General features: G+C 41.1%; 1 protein-coding gene across 1 annotated transcript in view; it reads right to left on the bottom strand.

Moving 5' to 3' along the window:
* The window catches only part of slit3 (slit homolog 3 (Drosophila)), a 251,176-nt gene extending 249,080 nt beyond the window's left edge, over positions 1-2,096 (bottom strand). The window contains exon 1 of the mRNA XM_069171083.1: positions 1,906-2,096. Within this exon, the coding sequence (XP_069027184.1) occupies positions 1,906-2,096 (191 nt within the window). The remainder of the gene's footprint in view (positions 1-1,905) is intronic.
* Between the last annotated feature and the right edge of the window lie 17,220 nt (positions 2,097-19,316).

The following is a 19,316-nucleotide window of genomic DNA, read 5'->3' as shown; positions in this document are numbered from 1 at the left end:
GTTGTGTTATGAGAATCTGTTGCCCACATGGATTTTATCCCAGTTGTCAAACCCAAATCTCTGCTCAGGGCAATAATGCTCATCTCTCTTTCTTATAAAGTTTCCCATCTGCTGTAACCTTTAGAACTGGAATCTCATCCATTTTAATGTTTCCCATCTCAGACTCCCTAAAATATATCTGCAGAGGGAAAGAGAGATGAAGGCGGGCAGAGAGGGAGGGGAAAGAGGGAGGGAAAGACCAACTCTTGGCCGAAGTCACATCTGAAACACTGACCTGGATAAATCAGGGAAACATAAACACATAGTTTCTGCAGGGAGAGGAGGGAGGGGGCGCTGCTGCCCCAAATATTCCACCCTGGGGACCCCAGCTAGAAGCAGAGGACCCCCTTATCCCACCTCCCCATCACAACCCGCTCTAATTATTTATTTTCCTACGGTGTAAATGTCCTCCGGGGATTGCTGTGTAAAAGCCAACAGGTCCTCGGAGGTCACAACATCCCTATGGGATGGAAGAGGTATGAGGTTCATTGTTCACACACAAGAAACACAATCACACCAGCCAGCGCGAACATGCAGACACAGTCACACCAGCACATACACATAAACAAACACGTGCAAAGGTAAAAACGCAGGCACACATGCTAATCATGTGTTCATATCCACCAGTACCCCCCACGTCCACACGCACATATCCACAAACACGGCCCCCCACTCTCCTGTGCAGCCCACTGATTGTGTTTGTTGTCTCAGGGTTAGGTCTGTTGTTGATCCCCCGCGGGGCTTTTGGGCTGCTACGTTATCATGCGTAATCACTTCCATACCTTGACAGCTAAAGGTGTGTTGGTGAGTGCATGTGTGCGACTGCGCTGGTGTATACGTGTCAGGATCGGGCCGGAGGTGGCAGCAGGCGTCTGTCAGGGGTCTGTCTCCGCCTCAGGAATGAATATCATTTCAAACTAACCATCACCAGGTTTGAACAAAGCCGTGAAAGTAATTATTCAGGAGTTTAAATCAGTGTTTAAGATTTTACACAAATCACAGAGGATCTAGCCCAGCTTTAAGACCCTGTGAAGACTGTGAAAAAGTTTGGAAAGTCTGAACCTGAAAGGAAACTCAAAGAATACAAAGACATTTAAGAAGCTCTTCTCATCTTTTTATTTGTACTTGTTTAAAAACTTGAATACTCTCTTTAAAAGTTTTCTTAGCTGTCTCCATTTATTAGGGTCACTGGTGATTTTTAGGGCACTTTCACGGAGACCATCTACCAAGCAAAGAGGCTACAGGTTTCAGCCTGGAGGTATTGCAACTTATCCCAGTAAACTACCCCCTTGTTTTAAAGTAGGCTATATAGTAAATAACAATAATATTGGGTTCTTTTTAGCAGTTATCAGCCTTCAATGCCACACAAAATCTGCCAATTTCCTCCTAAATTCCATTTATGCTCTTTTGTATAAAAGTTTTGCCTCAAACATTTTGTAATTTGAGGCTTTAATAAAGACAAGAGAAAATTTGCGTAACGTAAAACTTACTCAGAAGTGCTGATATAGGTGAACCAACAGTAAGATATGGGCTTATAATGCGAAATAAGACCATTAATGAGTCATACATGGATTGTTGAGTCGATGCAATCAGTACTTTATGAAATGATTTACATTAATGCGCAATTAACAATTCACGATTATAATAAGTTTGAAATGTCCAGTCAATGGTGTTTTAACCACTGTAAAGAGGGCATGTTGTGTTCAAAATGTAGGATAGAGTTTACTGCAGGGATCTTACAGTAATATGAGGGTGATGGAAAGGGACAAAAGGTGCAGGATAAGGTGACGGGGCAGCTGTGATGATCTTTACCACAGATGATGAGCACAGGAAGATTTACTTCAATTGTAATGCAATTGCACTTACAGGCGCTCGGCATTCCTCGGTACTCCTTTGGGCACAGTCTTCAAACCCAGACCCTGGCAGTCCACATGCGACCCGGAGCAGCTACACTTGTGTGGGCATCCATCCACCGACGCAGCACACACCAGCACAGCGAAAACCAGAACCCAAACCCGGCAAAGCGCGGAGCGCTTTTCCGGCCCGGTCGGAGGCATGATATCCACTGAAATTACTTCCAAACGAAGTTAATTGAAAATCCACGGGAGGAAATTACACGCTGTGGAAGTGAGAATCCTTAAAAAAAAAAAAAGGTCAAGAGAGGCCGTTCGACTGTGTAACGAGATTAAAAAAAAAGAAGCCGAAATAAACTTAAATTCGCTGTTTACCAAAAGTTCACCAAACTTTCTCTCGAGAGACTCGTTCAGACAGTCTCCTTAAAACGCCCGCATGCCATTGAAGAAAATGAAGAACATGAGGATTCGGATGTGACACGCGAGAAAAAAAAAAAAAAAGAGTTTTAAAACATCAAACCGTGCGTCACACAGCTCGATGCGTAAAAGTCTCCACAAATGCTCCCCATTCACAAACTCTCCGAGAAGTTGTCAGCTTCAACTTTCCAAGGTGAGAGTGTTCAGCTGGGGTGTAACCTCCTTCCAGGGAACATCCCTCCGCTGCCGGCCGGGGAATAAAAAAAAAAAGTGAGGTGCAGAGAGAGTTGTAATCAGACAGAAAAAAAAAAAAAGTTGAGAGAGCGGAGGCGCAACATAGACTGTTAAGCCTGGAAGTTGTGAGAAGTGAGAGAGGCAGACAGATTTGTATTTAGGTTTCCCCCAAAATCCTCTCTTTCTTTCTCTCTCTCTCTCTCTCTCTCTCTCCCTCTCTCTCTCTCTCTCTCACACACACACACACACACACACACTGTTGATGTCACCTCACCAGTGAAGAGAGTCAGAGAGCTCCACAAACTTTCACTCGTCCCTTATCTTCCCCAGAAACACCCTCCGCTGTATAAACTCGTCTACTTTCCCACACGGAAGGAAAAAAAAAAAAAAAAAACACTCTCCTTTCAGTCCACGGTAGCAGTGTACATAATTTAGCGACTTTCACAGCCACTCTTCCTCTTTTTTTTTTTTTTTTTTCTTTTTTTTTTGTCACGGCCCATTTATCAACTTAATGATGTACTTTGCGATCATATTGGTTTTGAGGCACGGCTTATTTGAGCCATATCTCCAATGCATCATCCGGGGGGGTAGTCTGTGTGTGTCACTGATAAATGCGCCAACAACCAGCAGATGACAGACAAAATTCTGCCTGATAGATCAGTCAGAGTTGGTCGAAATGTAATTAAAGTTTGATGTATTTTTAAAGGTGTTGGCAAATTCAATGAAGCCATGAAGCAAAAAAAAATGGATCATGACTTTTGGGGTTCGATTTTAATTGATAAAATTTAAGACTTCAGTTGCTGGTCAGACATTAAAACTCAAATATTTTACACAAACCTGGTTTTGAGTTGAAATAAACTTTCCACATGATTGAGGTTTTGATTTGGGATGATAAGATATTTAGAAAAAAGTTTCAGTTCATGCTCATCCTACAACTATTCCTCTTTGCTACAATGATTTCCCCCACTTTACTTTCTGTTGGGACAGATTGCAGTGAAATAAGACTTTTCAGAGCAGACTCATAAAAAAAGAGTTGCAACAGTTGCAGTACTGCTGCTGCCCTCTATTGGCAGAAAGAAAAAGGGAACTAAAGAGTGGAGACAATTCAATCTGCAGCTACAGTAATAAAATAATTTCACTCCTAATTAAATGAGTGTCCTCTAAATTAGTCCAATTCATTTGGGGATTTTTTTTGTGCAAGTATCGCAAATGTGAAAAGCTTTGTCGTCAGCAGTGTCTCGCTCTGTAATGAACAGTGGGAAGTTCATAAATATTGTAATGCCTGGAACCCAAACAGAGTAATTTAGTGTCTCATTCTAGAACTGGAGCTAATTAAAACATCAGTTTTCCTGTCAGTCGTGGACGCAGCAGAGGCAGACTCGTAGCCAGTTTAATATTTGATCATTTCAATGCTTCAGTAAACAAGTTTATTGTGATGTTCCAGATAAACTCAACAAAGCTTTTGTAAAACTACCATCGTTTGATTAAGACTTTTATGGTTTGGCTTTCTATATTCAACGGAGGTCTGCTGGGTCGCTTTGATATATACAATTTCATTTTACTTTATCAATACCAGTGTGGGTCGTTTGGTGTCATTTTGCTAAAAAAAAAAAAAAAAAAAAAAGGAAGACAAATCTGAGTGAAAATTTGCAAAGTATAAACATTGACCGAGGATTGTGTGACTAATTCTTACCAATTTAGAATTGTATGAATGTGCCACATGTAAACTAACGAAACCTTTTTGGGGAAATTCACCCCAAAGTCAGACCTATTTAAAAAAAAAAAAAAAAAAAGGTCCCTAATACAATCAGCAGAACTACCGTAAGGACAGAAGAAAAAGAGGCTGCTTTGAAACTATTTTCAACCGTGTCGATGGCAGCTGCAGGGCAAGCAGAGCGGCACTGCCTTCTACACAGCAGCTAATTTAAACTCCTCCTGGGAGATCCCCAGGTGCCCTACGGCATACAGGGAAACTGAATCCCTCCAGTGTCTCCTGGGTCACCCCGAGGTTTCCTCCCTGCTGGCGGTGCCCAGGAAGGCACAGCAGGGAGCAGCCTGTCAAGGAGATTACACCTGGTCTCTCTGTGGGAAAATCCCATTTGGCTGCTTCCACCGGAGTCTTAAATGCTACGATGGTGCAAGAAACCCTGACAAATAACATCCCACAGGGAAAAGCATTTGGGGCTAATCAGACAGTCAAAGCGTGGCCATCACAGCGTACATGAACCCTCTCAAAAAATTCTATCATCAAGTATCATTACATTTACATAGAAATCAAAGCGGTTTATCGGGTTGTCAACACTTAAACATGTCTTTACACATTATATCCATCCATATCAGATGGGCTTTCTTTCTCCGTGTATGTTTTGACAATGAGCTACATGTACCGCACACACAACACGCACATATTGCTTCCCATTCGGGGAAAATGAGCATGAAACACCAGAGGACACCAGAAAGCCAGTACGCAACAAACACAGACAGACTGGTAGAAGAGACTGCTGCCATTCCTGACTCCCAGATCCTCAAGGACAACAGGAGGGGTGTAACTTTATTAGCTTTTATCATTTCAAATAGTTTGTTTGGCGTGACAAACACCATGAACAGGTTTGTGTTTTGTTTTGAATTACCTACTTTTATAGCTCAATTATTATAATATATAAGAATTTTCCCATTGGGGTAGGTTAGCTCGTACATAAGTTGAATATGAAAATAAGAACAACAACAAAAAAAAAATCATTTTTATATGTGTATTTGCAAATGTAGCGAACAGGACTTGAAAATGAGCTGAAATTGAGACAACGAATTAGTGACAAACAATTTCTTCCATGCAAAAGGAGACACGTTTACAAAAAAGGAAAAGAAAAGAAAAAAAAAGTGGTCAGTGAGAAAAGCCCCCTTTCTGACAGCAACAAGAACTGGGCAAACAAATAATGAGAAAAGAAAAATCACCACCACAAAAACAACACACTGGAACACTCAAAACGAAGGAGCGATCATCTTTTTTTTTTCCTGAAACAAACCGCTGCTTATGTGTGTTTGAAACTGCTCTCTGACGGCTTTGTTTGGGCTCATTGGGATAAGATGCATGTCATTAACTTTTTGAGGTTGAGGGTTTGAAATTTGGTTCAGGACCTTTGATTCATGATCCCCTCCTCGAACATTTTCTCCTGGGGTCTCCGTTATATTTCAGCGGATAAAGCGGAAAAACCAAAAACACGCAGGGCGCTTTGCAAAATGAGACATTAAGCGTTTGTGAAGTGAATGGAGTTGGCTGCTGCTGAACTTCTCACACCACATAACTACTGCCACTCTTTCCCTCTCTTTTTTTTTTTTTATTTTTTATTTCTTTCCTCACTCTCTCTCGCCATCCCTCGGGTGCCCTGTTCCGACCCTCCATCTCATTCTCTCTGCTTTTAATCTCTCAAACTTCCTCTCTTTCTCTTCCCGTCTGCCTCTCAACAACACATTCCGCTTTTATTTCTCCTTTTCCTTCCCTAATATCCCATCACCTTTCTTCGTATGTAATTCCCTCTTCTTTTTTTTTTTTTTACTCGTGTCCCAGTCTCTGTATTTTTTATGAGCTGAGAGACAGTGTTCAACTAATTAGTATGTTTCTGTGGTGCAGGACCGAGCCAGCGACCGCAGTCACAGCTTCACGCTTCACTGCTCACACACACTCGTGTGCACGCACAGCGGCAGGGACACACACATTAATATCTCGCTGTCACATGGAATTTCCTCTCTGTTGACCAAGCCTCTCTCGCATATGCATAAGACAAAGAAATATTCCGGTCCAGACTCCGTTGGAATTACATTTACAGTGGACGATAATAGAGGACCTGATCCGAATCCAATGCCATCATTCTGTGCCAATGTAGGATGTAATGTGTCATTAAGGTAAACCGGTGTAAGATAACGGCGTAACATGCAGGTTCCATCTCGATGCCAGGGACTAGAGCTTGAAGTCCCAGCTCAGGTGAGGCTTTTTAAAAGGATTAACAAGGACAGCAATGTTCTTCTAACACAAATCTTCCTGATTCTGATCATGCCTTCAAGGCATGCACAGATTTGTAGGAATAATAAACACATTATATGTCCTTTGTCTCGATGTAATGTGCCTGTGTGTGCCTTCCAAAACCATAACAAATCCCCACTAATATCCGTATATCAGTTTTATGATGTGTAACTGTTTGGTGAGGTTTGGTTACGCTTGGGCATAAAGATGGTGAGGTTTGAGTTTGGGTTCGAGTTCGGGTTCAAGTAAGTCCGAGTGCACCGCTTGGTTAAGGTTAGGGGACTCTGTCGCCATGGATACAGTCATTAACATGTGGTCAAGACTGACGACAAGCAACACTGACTTGTGGTTGGAACTGGGAAACAAAGCATCATCTTTGGAAGTACTTTGTTGAGGCTAGAGGGCCTTCATCGTCATGGTTACAATAATAAACACACAGTTAAGGTTACGGAATAGTGATGGTTAAAAGAAACAAAAAGCAATCTCCCATGTCAAGGTCCAGAGTTTAGTTGATCCCTCCATCCCAGTCGCCTCTTTATGCGGACCGTGTGACTCCCTAACATCACCTGACCTCCTCTTTTGCTACTGTCATAATTATTACAACTGCTAGAGAGTTTTATCACTTGAACATAAGCGGGGGATTTGCTGAAACTGTCATCCTTTTTAAGTGGACAGTCTGAAGGAAAGTGTGTGAGGAAGAGTAGCTGCTGAAGGACAAGACAAACTCCCGACAGTGCAAAGTTTTTCATTTCCTCCCTTTCTTTCCACTTTTCTACTACAGTTTCTCGTCTTCATTTCCTTCCTTTTTTTTTTTTTTACTCTTTGTACGTGTTGGCACCAAAAGAAAAAAGAAAAAAAACAACAAAGCAGAGAAGTTTTGAACATCCCAAACAAAGTTAATTCCGTGTTGCATTTTTCAGAACATACTCCAAGACCGGCTAAAAACTACCACTGTATAATGAATCTCACTTTACGTGCAAATGTCAGAGTTCAGTGAAGTTGCCCTCTAAAGTGTTATACAGGATTATTTTGCCAAATTTATTGATCGAGGTTTATTCCACTGAAATGCATTTAAAGTTACAATGGTTTCTCTTTGGCGATACCTATGGCCAGCAGTAATTGCAGATGTGTTCTTATGGTGGGTTCAGACCAAATGGCGAAGCAAATTATTCCCCGCGGGACAATTGCATACAAAGTCAATGCAAAGACGCAAATGTTGGTGAATTCGACGTCACAGCTGGTTTGCTGCTTGGCTCCAGCTCTATAACCGGTCAAGGTCACCAGTACACATGGAAGAAAAAAAATGAGGGAATGATGTCTTCTGAAGATACTAGCAGAGACAAGAAAAAACTAAAACAGTACACTGCTTCACACACAAGTGAGTTGCAGTGCGAGCCAACCCTCCACCTACCCTCTCTGGTAGATCAACCACTGCTGGGTGACAGAAAATGTGTCGCGAATAATTTTGCACCGCTTGTGATTTTTAAAATTCGGAATACTGCAATTGCGATTGTAAAATTTGACGAAGATGGATTTGATAATGCTGGAATGACCATTTGTCCTGGTCTTCTCTTACTTATACACTTCCCACTTCCTGCCTCTCATCACGACCCTTTTCTTTTCCCACATACTTTTCTCTCCTCTTCTTCTCTCCTTTCATCCCAGCAATGGACAGATTAGAGAATAATTGGTGGAAAGTTTGGAGTTCTCTTCACACTGGGCCTCATCTATTTAAATAGCTTGATATCTGATGGCACATTAATGGTTCATGCAACGCAGCTGTGTGTGTGCGTGCCATGCTGTGTGTGTGTGTGTGTGTGTGTGTGTGTGTGTTCTTCTTGTGGTTTATTAGCACAGGTAATGTGTGAGCCTAATTTTGTATTTTTCTTATGTCAGTGATAAAGTAGGTCCTCAAACGTGTGTGTCTGGATGTGTGTGAGAGAGATGAGTGTGGTTTAATGAACCTTTTAGTTGGACAGATCTTTGGCGAAGCTCTACTGTGGCCCCTGCAAGGCTATTATCTCCACATACACTGCATACACACTTGCTTTGTGTGTGTGTGTGTGTGTGTGTGTGAGAGAGAGGGGGAGAGAAGAGACAGCCAACTTTTGAAGGGGCTATCATAAAATCCACATGTCGTTTCGAACACACACACACAAACACACACACACACACACACACACACACACACACACTCGCATGATTCTGCTTATGTGTACTGACAAAGGAGCACATGTGAAGCTTTTTGTTTTTGCTGAAGAGAACACTGACCAAGAAATTTCTCATAAGTTATCCTCTTTTCATCTAACTAGTCGAACTGCAGGAGTAACATAAGCTCTCATTCTAGCCCCAATTTCACTCCATCTTTCAGCTCTTGTCCAACTTCATTACATATTTAATGCTAGCTACTGATGAATTTACCTGCCATGTTAAATTCCAACAGGTGTGACTCTTAAGCTCAGTTCAGACCGAAACTTTGCAACGAGACGAAACTGTTTGAGAGCGTTGCGGGGAAAACGTGCAGCAATGACAGCTGTCCTGTATCTCTTGATGTAGACCAGAAGATGGTGTCGCCTGCGACTCAACTAGAAAAGTTGCAAGCGGGCACTTTTAGTTCAGTTGTTGTTGTTTTTTTGGTCATTAGAGAAGACAGCATGTCCTCTAAACAATGGAAGTGTTCCAGAAAAAGTCGGTGAGATCTCCTGTCCCAAGTTCACGGCATAAATTTGCATGAGCCCAGTGGGTACGCTGTCGAAGCTCCCAGGGGCAGCTCAAAATTTTTCTACACCATGTTTTTTTTTTTTTTTTTATGTTTTCGCGATTACATCACTTCTAAAAATGCAGCAGTTGCAAGTAACTCTCGATCACTAACTTCATTCATCTTTTTAAGATGCCGCAAATTATATCCAGCTACAAAAAAAGTCTCGTTGCGAATGTTTGGTCTGACTTGGCCCTTAGGCTTGACTTTAATTCTGAATTAAGAAGTGCAAATAAGTCCTCACAAGGGTGACTGATTGTCAGAGACCCATTTACGTCCAAAGCAAACTGTCCTCCAAACCTCCTTTTACACCTCTTAGTAATTTCCCCCTCACATTACAGGAAATGCAAAAATTGCAGCACACATGAGGTGTCCTATTCCTAAGGAAACAACTGTTTTCCACTGATTATCCACAAACTCTATTCTAGCCTTGCCTTCATTTCACAGTAGATCAACTCTACTCTTGATTATTTTACTTTAGATTTGCTAGTCTATCTCTATTCTCTCTATTTAATCTATCTGCTCCAGTTAACCCAATTTCACTTAGTAGTAACTCTAATTATTTTACACTCGACATTATGATGCAGCGTGCGCCCACTCCTCCAATGAACCAATGTCCCCAGAAAGTCCACAACTCAAGTTGAATAATGCACAGCGCTCTTCTCAAATATAGTAACCCAAGTGCACACAAACGCACACACACAGACACACGCTTGTGTTTCTTAAAGGGCAGTTAAATAACTCCATATGTTCCTCCAGCGCCTTTGTTTCAATGCAAGGATTTTTTTTTTTCTCTTGCTGCTTCCCATGTTGTGTTTGATTGATGGTCTAATTTGCTAGAATATCACACTGACACACGCACACGAAGACACTCACACTCACACACACACACACACCATCAAACTGAAATCCTGGTGTTGTGTTAGAAGGATTATTTTGCCCAGGCAGATCCAAATGTCTGTAGACAGGCTGAGTCAGTGATACTCTTATAGTGTGTTTCACTCGTTCGCAAATAGTGAAAGAAAACCTAACTAAGACTCTATTACAGTGTGATATGCGTTTCAAAAATTTAGCGGAAATATTTCTCTGTCTGTGTGACTTGGCCTCAACATCTCTCCTCTGTCGATCTCCTGAAACACAAGTACATCTTAAAAGACCTGGAAACACTTAAGAAAGCCACACAGTACAGTTCTGCAGAGCAATTTGTTATTTGTTGCAGGTCTTGAACACATACAAGTACACACACACACACACACACACACACACACACACACACACACACACACACACACACACACAAACACTACGTATAATGGCTGGGCAGCCGTGTGTTTGTGTGATTTAGGGTTCAGCAATAATAACTCATTAAACTCTAACCTCTGTGATTAAACTACTGATTGAGCAGCACATCTGCACAGCTGACCCTTTGTGTGTGTGTGTGTGTGTGTGTGTGTGTGTGTGTGTGTGTGTGTGTGTGTGTGTGTGTGTGTGTATGTGTGTGTGTACCACAGCCCCAAGCTATTTACTGACAGACACAACAGCATTTGTCTGCAGACAGTGCGACAGGAAACAAGCCTCTATGAGCCAGTGTCTGTGTGTGTTTATGTGTAATGGCCAAGAATATTACCGATACATTTGTGATTACAATTCATGTTCTCTTTTTCTCCCATTTCCTCACATCACTGATGCACGACTGGAGAAAAATGTTGGCCATGGCCTGAAATATAGGTTATTTCCGGTTCATTTCTGACATGTTTTGATAGTTACATCAATAAAATATCTTTGTATTGTCAGCAAGTGGTTTAGAGTCGGAAGGAGGTAAAAGACAAAAAGAAAGAGAACTATTTATAGGTTGTTCTTAATGGCAAATGGCCAAATAAAATATTTCTATTCCTACTGGTAGCAGAAGCCCCAATTGCTAGAAAAACCCACAAAAAACACGCAAGCACACACGCACGCACACACACACACACACACACACACACACACACACACACACACACACACACACACACACACACACACACACACACACACACACACACACACACACACTAAAGATTCATTATATCTGCATTTACAATCCTTTGTCTGACAGGAAAAAACAGAGCTGAGTAAACAGAAGTGTGTGAAGCCAAAAATGCCGAAAAAGTCTGAAGTTACTGAAGTTACACTGTATTTGAAACAATAGTGTGTTTCTGATTTTGCACTTAGAGTTTGTTCTTTCTATGAACTTGTATTTGAACATTCTGAAATGTATGTAAAGTATTGGCAAATTTTAAGTGTGCTGACAACTACAGTAAGGACATCAATAATGCCTTTGTTGAAGTTGTAGCTAATGAGTTAATCCCTATATACTCTATATATATGTTTTATCATTGCCCTGAGTCAACCCAAAATTGGCGCAGAATAACTTTCAATAAATCTGTGTCATCTTCAGTTAATCTGAACAGAAAGTTAATCATTTCGATCTAGAATCATTTCCCCTCCGTGGGGAATCTAGGACACCGAGTATGCATGTGTTTCAATGTGTTTGTGTGTGCGAGCATTCGGTGCAGAGGTTAACCGCTTCCTTTTCCTCCCTAACGAGGAACGGTCAGAGGTCACGAGACAAATGAAGGGAGAGGAGGGAAGAGGGATCAAGGGATACATTGTAAAAGGAGGCAGGGAAGAAGACTGTGGACTGATTGGAAGGGAGACGTCTAATAATGTCTATAAATAACCAGGTGACGAGAGGCAGCAGAGGTGGGCGATTTCACTAAATTTGATTTCAATATCGAGTAATACCAGGGCCAGGATCCCCGATGTCAGTGTTTCCCCCACCATTGTCTTGGGAGGGCGGGTCACCCCGCCAACGGGCCTCCTGCCCCCCTGAAAGAAACAAAATATGAACGTACTCATAGAACTGAAGTTACGTCCAGTAACTACTATTTATTTACTTGGTGCCTGTGCACCCGTTTCATTTCAGTTCAGTGTGAGACACACTGTCTGTCTCGGGGAAACACTGAATATTGAAGTATTTTATTTTTTTAAACAGATAATGTACTATTGCAGTTTCTTCATGTATGAATGTATAAATGTATTATTAATTGGCTGCATCTGAATACTGTGTATTTAGTGGCTGCCTACTTTGCCAAACATGAGGTATTTTTTCTAAACTAATCTCTGATAATTACTGTATGACATGCAAGGTTAAACCCAGTTTGCTCATAATGGTAAATAATAAAATGTAAATCATGCGAATTCTCTGAACAATGAGATGGTTACTGCTAACATACAGAGGATCCTCACTGCAGAGCCAATAAACATGTCATATCACCACTTTGATTGGTGTCAACAAGAAAAATCAACAGACTTCACCACAGAAGTTAAGATAGCTCAAAGGTTCAAAAGTGTGAAATCTGAATAAACATATCTGCCTTTTCATCCCTCTTCAATCCTGTACTTTCCCTTCCTCTGTCACTCTCCCTCCATCCATCTTTGCACTTTCCTTCAAGTCTGTCTACATTCTTCTCTATCAGATGGCTGCAGTCTTATCGGTGTGGAGGTGCTGAGTACTGAGCAGCTCCACAGCTCCACCGTAACAACAACACATTCCTGTCCGCTGTGTGTCTCTGTATGTGTGTGTGTCTCTGTATGTGTGTGTGTCGGTGTATGTGTGTGTGTGTGTTTAAGATATGGAAGCAAAGTTAACAGAGGTGTTTTAAAGTCTGCGTGACCATGTCACGGGGGAAATAGAAAGACGGCGTCTGTTTTCGCGAGGTGCGGGTGTGTGTTTGTAGTGATATGAAAGTGATGCGAAAATAAGCGTACGTGGGGGTGTGTGTGCGTGTGTGTGTGTGTGTGTGTGTGTGTGTGTGTGTGTGTGTGTGTGTGTGTGTGTTTGGTGTGGACACATTCCTCTTCGCCACTTTCAAACCCGGCTGACTCTGCTCTGAAGGCCAATCAAAACAGACGTAAATCGCGGTTGGATATAAAAGCCATGCCGCAGCAGAGGACGGTGTGTGTGTGTGTGTGTGTGTGTGTGTGTGTGTGTGTGTGTGTGTGTGTGTGTGTGTGTGTGTGTGTGTCTGTGTCTGTGTGTGTTTTGTGTGTTTTTTTGGGGCACTCAAATGTGGGTATGATACAAGAAAAAAAAAACTTCAGTGTTAATTTAGAAGCATAAGATAAAATTAGGTCTTCTAATTACAAAATCATTGAGAAAGAATTCAGTTTAGTTGGTTTTAAAATCATCCTCGTCGCATCACAAATACCAGAATATTAACAGGATCTTTACGATTAGCATTGTGCAAAGGTCGTGTAACAGTTTGCACAATGTACAAGAACAGAAAATTTCCTTTTAAACTTTTAAATCAGTGTCAAAATTGTATCAAATGATCTGGTTTCAGTGCAGAGAAACCTGTAATGAAACTAAGCACTTGTTAAATGCTCTGACACAAATCTGAGCTGACTTTACCCCGTTCAACTGCCAGCACGGATCACTGGCTAATTCACAGCATGTTACCTGATCCATCGAGGGAATACCATCACAGGTGTGTGTGTGTGTGTGTGTGTGTGTGTGTGTGTGTGTGTGTGTGTGTGTGTGTGTGTGTGTGTGTGTGTGTGTGTGTGTGTGTGTGTGTGTGTAGGTTACAGGATCTAGGGTAATGCTATTACTCTATCAGCATCTCATTTCCACCCCCAGTTCTATACCTGTGATGCTATCTGCTCCATTTATAAAGATATGATTACAAGCATGCAGCTTTTCAGCCTGGTATGAGACGTGCATACCTGAACGTGTGTGCATGTGTGCGTGTGTGCGTGCGTGTGTGCGTGTGTGTGTGTGTGTGTGTGTAAGGATGTGTGTGTTACCGTCAGAGCTATGTTTTCCCATTATAACTGCTAACAGTGCCTCAGGGTAGTTTAAAAAGATGTATTAGAAGTGAAATGTGAAAATAATTTCATCATGAAAAGAAATTTCTTGCACACAACACTGCTATAAAACTGCATTTAAGACAAAATGGCAATGCAGGGTTTATGTTAACAGACTACTCTGAATACAGTGGAATTATATTGAAGGTCAGACGGATCTCAACGCAGAACAGTGTAGTGCTCCAGTTTTTATTTATGTCAACAGGGATTAGGTAAATTATACCAAATGCTTTTTTTTATTTAAAATGTGCATTTTTAATTTTTTTTATATGTATACTTTCACTACCTCTATTTTTATTCTGTAATTTTGTATTGCTTCTGCCGTATCTTCCACGCTGCTATAATTTAAAAAAAAAATGTCACCTTGCGTGATCAATAAAGTCTGTCTGTCTGTCTATCAATAGACAGTAATTAAAACAACTCGGCAGGAGTACCAGAAGAACACAGGACTGAAAGAGAAACACAACAGACAAAAAAAAAAAAAAAAGAAAAGTGGATGACATTCAGACATTCAGAGAGGTTCACAGAAGAGAGCATAATGAATGACAGGGAAAGGCCAGAGCCCTTTGGTCAAAACAGAGTGTAAAAACAAACATTAACATTCTCTCTCCCAGAGCTTTCTGTCAAACCCAAAAGCAGAAGTAGTCAGGTGAGGGACAGAGAAGCAGGGAACGGAAATGAAGAAGACATGCTTTGTTCTCCCTCATAACAACAAGCTCTTCTCTTCTCCCTCAACAAAAAGTAATTGCCCTCAAGCAGCAGAACACTGAACCCCTCGGTGCTCCAGAGGAGCTGCTCCGTGGTCAGCACTACAAGATTACACTTGAACTGGGCAGCTCCCAGGTGTGTGTGTTTGATGTGTGACCCCTTGTTCCTCTGTGAATATCCCCCAAGCCATTCCTGTAAAGGAGAGCGGGGCAGAGGAAGGGTCCCTTTCTACAACATCAGACGTTTACACCACGCCACTGATTTATGCCACATTTGTACACTTAGGATTTCCACACATATTTGCTGATGTTGATATTAAAAACCCTCAGAACTATTTATATAATAAACTGAACAAATTTGTTTTTGATAACTACTGACCACCTCTAGTCCTTCCTGGAAAAAAAAAAAAGCACATTTGTATATGACTCTTCAAAGATAATTCAGACTTGATACTAAAAGATGTATTAGAAGTGAAATGTGAAAATAATAATTTAGGTGTTTTCTACCATAGTGATTCACAGCGTGCCTGTCATTCATCCAAAGAGCACCTCTTTGTCAATATGTGAACACGAGGAGCTGCAGACTGAACCAACAACATTTCAATCAATAAACCACAGCTGCTGAGACTTGAACGAGTCGATTGCAGAAAAGATTTCAAATCTTGACTTGGAGCTGTGAGATTTGACTTCAAGTACTTGACATTTGACCCCTCAGACTTGACCTGATACTTGAAAGCAAAATCATTCAAGTGTGACCATTTGACTTTTTAGAATATCAAAACTAAACGATGTAATCACGTGCAGCATTGCATCACCAAAGAGCATGAATCTTTAATTGCTGGATCCAAACATTTAAATTAGTCTCAATCTTTTCCATACAAAGACAACTACTACCGTAACTTAATCAAAATTAAAACTGCAAGCAGTGGTATGCAGGCCCTCATACGCTGCACGTCGGGGATCCAGCGGGTCGGTGTCGCCGGCTCCCCGACATGCAGCATGCCATGGTCTGCATATTCCCGCTTGCAGTTTTAATTGTTTTCTCGATCTTGTTCCTTACTCGTCTTTAAACAAAAAAAAGCCTTTTTTTGATGGATTTAACATCTTCAAAAACTAATGAAAGTTGGTGCCTGATGCATGTTTCATGAGGTTTGGACCATCATTTGACCTTAAACATCAACTTCCTGTGTCACGGCGAAACATCAAATTTAGCCGCATCGCCCTGGCAATACTCTATACTCTATACAAAAATTAATTTTGGCTCACTTTTTGGACGACATGCTATGGTATGACTTTTTATCATATTTTGGACAATATACTTTGGATATTTTGGATGACTTTTTTTAATCACTTTTTTTATCATTTAATAATGATAAAACACTTTTCTGAACTGTCATGAATGCCTCAAGTTACTTCCGCACAAAAGAAAAGACTCTTTTTTTTTGGTTTTGTATTGTTGTTGACCTTTGGTTTGGTGTTAGTATGACTGCACATATAAACCCGAACAAGTACAACATGTGTGAATCGCCAAAAATGGTGACTAAATTCAAAATGGCGGACTTCCTGTTGAGTTGACGTAATGGTGCAATGTAACTTTTTTGTACATCTCGGTGTGATACACATGTCCACCGAACTTCGTGCATGTAGGTAAATGGAGCCGCCGGGGCATCTGTTTAGGGGGCGGTAGTGAGCCATTTGGCCACACCCACTCGCGACTCCACTAAAATAAAAAAAAATGTAGCCAGGAGAGACTGTGTGTACCAACTTTCATGAGTTTTTGAATATGATAAAGCCTCCAAAAATGCAGTTGTTTACGGAGAACCATAATAATCGCTTGGATAACAATAGGGCTTTCGCACCATCGGCGCTCGTTCCCTAAATATTCAAATGGTTTTGAAATAATTTGGAGATTTGAGGACTTACGACTCCAGTGGATGAGACCAGTGCAGGTTCCTCCAAACTGAGGGTCATGCCGTGGTGAAATGTGATGCTCTGTCTTCATGTAATCACCTGTTCTGTGAGTGGTCAAAGCAGTCTGTGAAGGAAGATAAAAAATAAAAAAGTTACCATTTGTCACTGCTTTCGCTAAAAGCATAAATCAGAAAGGCTTTAGATTTTTATCTGCCTTGTCTGGCGCGCTAAAAATCCATCATCATTTCAGTATCTGTTTGACAATCGTAGATTGATTGATATTGACTGAAATCAATCCAGTTAGGACTGTAATTTCCACTGTTTTATTTTTACTCCAGTGAGACTGAAACACTGCAGTAATAACATCAAAGCAATGGGCCTGCTGGTAACAGGCAACACCAGCTCACCAGGAGTCTCCAATGGCAGGACGCACACACAAGTGAACATGCACAGCTCTACGCTGCTGGCTTATCTCTGATCCGCCATCTCCCTTCCTGTGGTTTGGATCTGATGAAGCCCTGTACTTCAAAGTTTATATATGTGTGTGTGTGTGTGTGTGTGTGTGTGTGTGTGTGTGTGTGTGTGTGCGCTCGTACTGTACGTGCACTTGGACGCAGGACATAATGGAAAGCACCTGCGCTCACCGAGGCAGGGAAATATTTCGTGTGAAACAATGAGGAGACGTGGATGGATGAATGAATGCATTGATGGAGAGATTGAAGAAAGGATGGATGGGTAAATGAAAATGTTTTGTTTTTTTATCTGTAACACAATTTTTACAAAGCAGTTTTGTCAGTAAAGGCTTGGAAATAAATGATATTAGACCTGACTTGATAGAGAGACGGATGGCTGGAAAAAAAAAAAAAAAAGTACAGAAACATCCAGACTGGGGGGCTCCCTGAGGATAAAACAAGGAGATGAATGGGTTTGGAAGCAAAGGGAGAAAGGCTATGGAAGGATTGGAAGCGTGGACAGAGGGATGGAAAGAGTGAGGAGGATGGGGATAAAGGAGATTGAAAGAGGGATAGTCGTGATCAGATAAAGCAAAAATAAAGATGGAAATATAGAAACACAGGAGGAAAGAATAAGGAAGAGAGGATTTTAAGTGTCTGAGGGGATCGTACGCACACAAGCCTGAGCGATGGATGAAGGGATGGTTGGGTGGATGAGGAGGATCGAGAAGATTTCAGAGAGTAAATGAGAGACAATTGAGGCAAAGGGTGAGGCAGATTTCAGACAGAGTTAGTTCTCATGACTGGAGATTTGAAGGGTTTTGGAGCAGTTTGAAAGAGTTTGAGACGTGTGGACCCAGCAGCGCTCTTTCATTTGTTATTCTTTATTTTACAGTGGATATAGACAGGAAGTATGGGCGACGGAGAGAGTTAGTCTCTTTTGGAAATATACAGGATGTTCCAAAACAGTGTGCCTCAATATATACTTATTTTTGCACAGTTGTTAGTATGCCTGCCATAAACAAGAGGCCATCAGTGGAAGATTGACAGCCTTTCCTGGCTTCATCTTTGTGAGCCACTGTTACATTTTGGTGGGTGTTTTTCTGGAGCAGCTTCTCAACTCAAAGGAGGAAAGCCAGTGTTCTTTATGCACAAACTTGAACAGTTTCTCAAAACAGTCGAGGAATGACTGGTGATAAGTGAAAATTGCTCGATTTTTTTTTAAAGTGAAGGAGCTCCTACTGGAATTACATAATGACAGTACAAATTTATCTAAATTCATGGTCATCAGATCATTTGATTTTAAATTGGAGTTTTTGCTTGAGAGTAATAGATTAAAGGATCATCAAAAAAAAGTGGAGTAAAGGCGACTCCGCCCACCTATTGATCACAGCTTCAGTCTTGGCTGATTATAGTCTCGAAATCTTGTTAGCATGAAGGTTTGCTCAGCAATTTTGAAGGGTGAACCAATCAGCAACCAATGGGACATGTAGTTTCAACAATGGTGGCGGATGGAAAGCCAGATGTAGCGGTACCAACAGTTGTACCAATGCTAGCAAATATCAAGGATTTGAAGGCGGAGCTAGAACAAAGGCTTTACATCATTTATCGGCATGGTGTTGCACTCGGCTCACATTGGTCGAGGGTCTCTGTTGTTTACAGCTCGGTGAGTTTCACCGCACAACATATGTCATACGGTGGTCAGTGCCAACTGGTTGAAGGTTGCTTCAGTAGTTTAAAAATGTACCCAAAGTCGACATAAATATCAAATGAATAAAATGTAAAATACATTTTTAATTCAAATATTTCTAAATTCACATTCACATAAATTTAAGCCCTTAGAAATACTGGATTTTTCTAGGGCCTCATGTTTTTCCTTTATTCTTCAAGTGGTACATTTTTACAATTTCTATTTCCATTTCAGTTTTGGGTGTTGTTCTCTAAATGTGCCTCCTTTTTCGATTTACTATTACAGAACAACATTTTTTATCTTCATATTATTTTAATGGTTGATGT

This window comes from Embiotoca jacksoni, unplaced genomic scaffold, assembly GCF_022577435.1.
Source record: "Embiotoca jacksoni isolate LCO1_2020_lvr unplaced genomic scaffold, fEmbJac1.0.p SCAF_5, whole genome shotgun sequence".
NCBI lineage: Eukaryota > Metazoa > Chordata > Actinopteri > Embiotocidae > Embiotoca > Embiotoca jacksoni.
The sequence above is the reverse complement of the archived record's forward strand: the minus strand, read 5'-3'. Positions and strand labels throughout refer to the sequence as shown.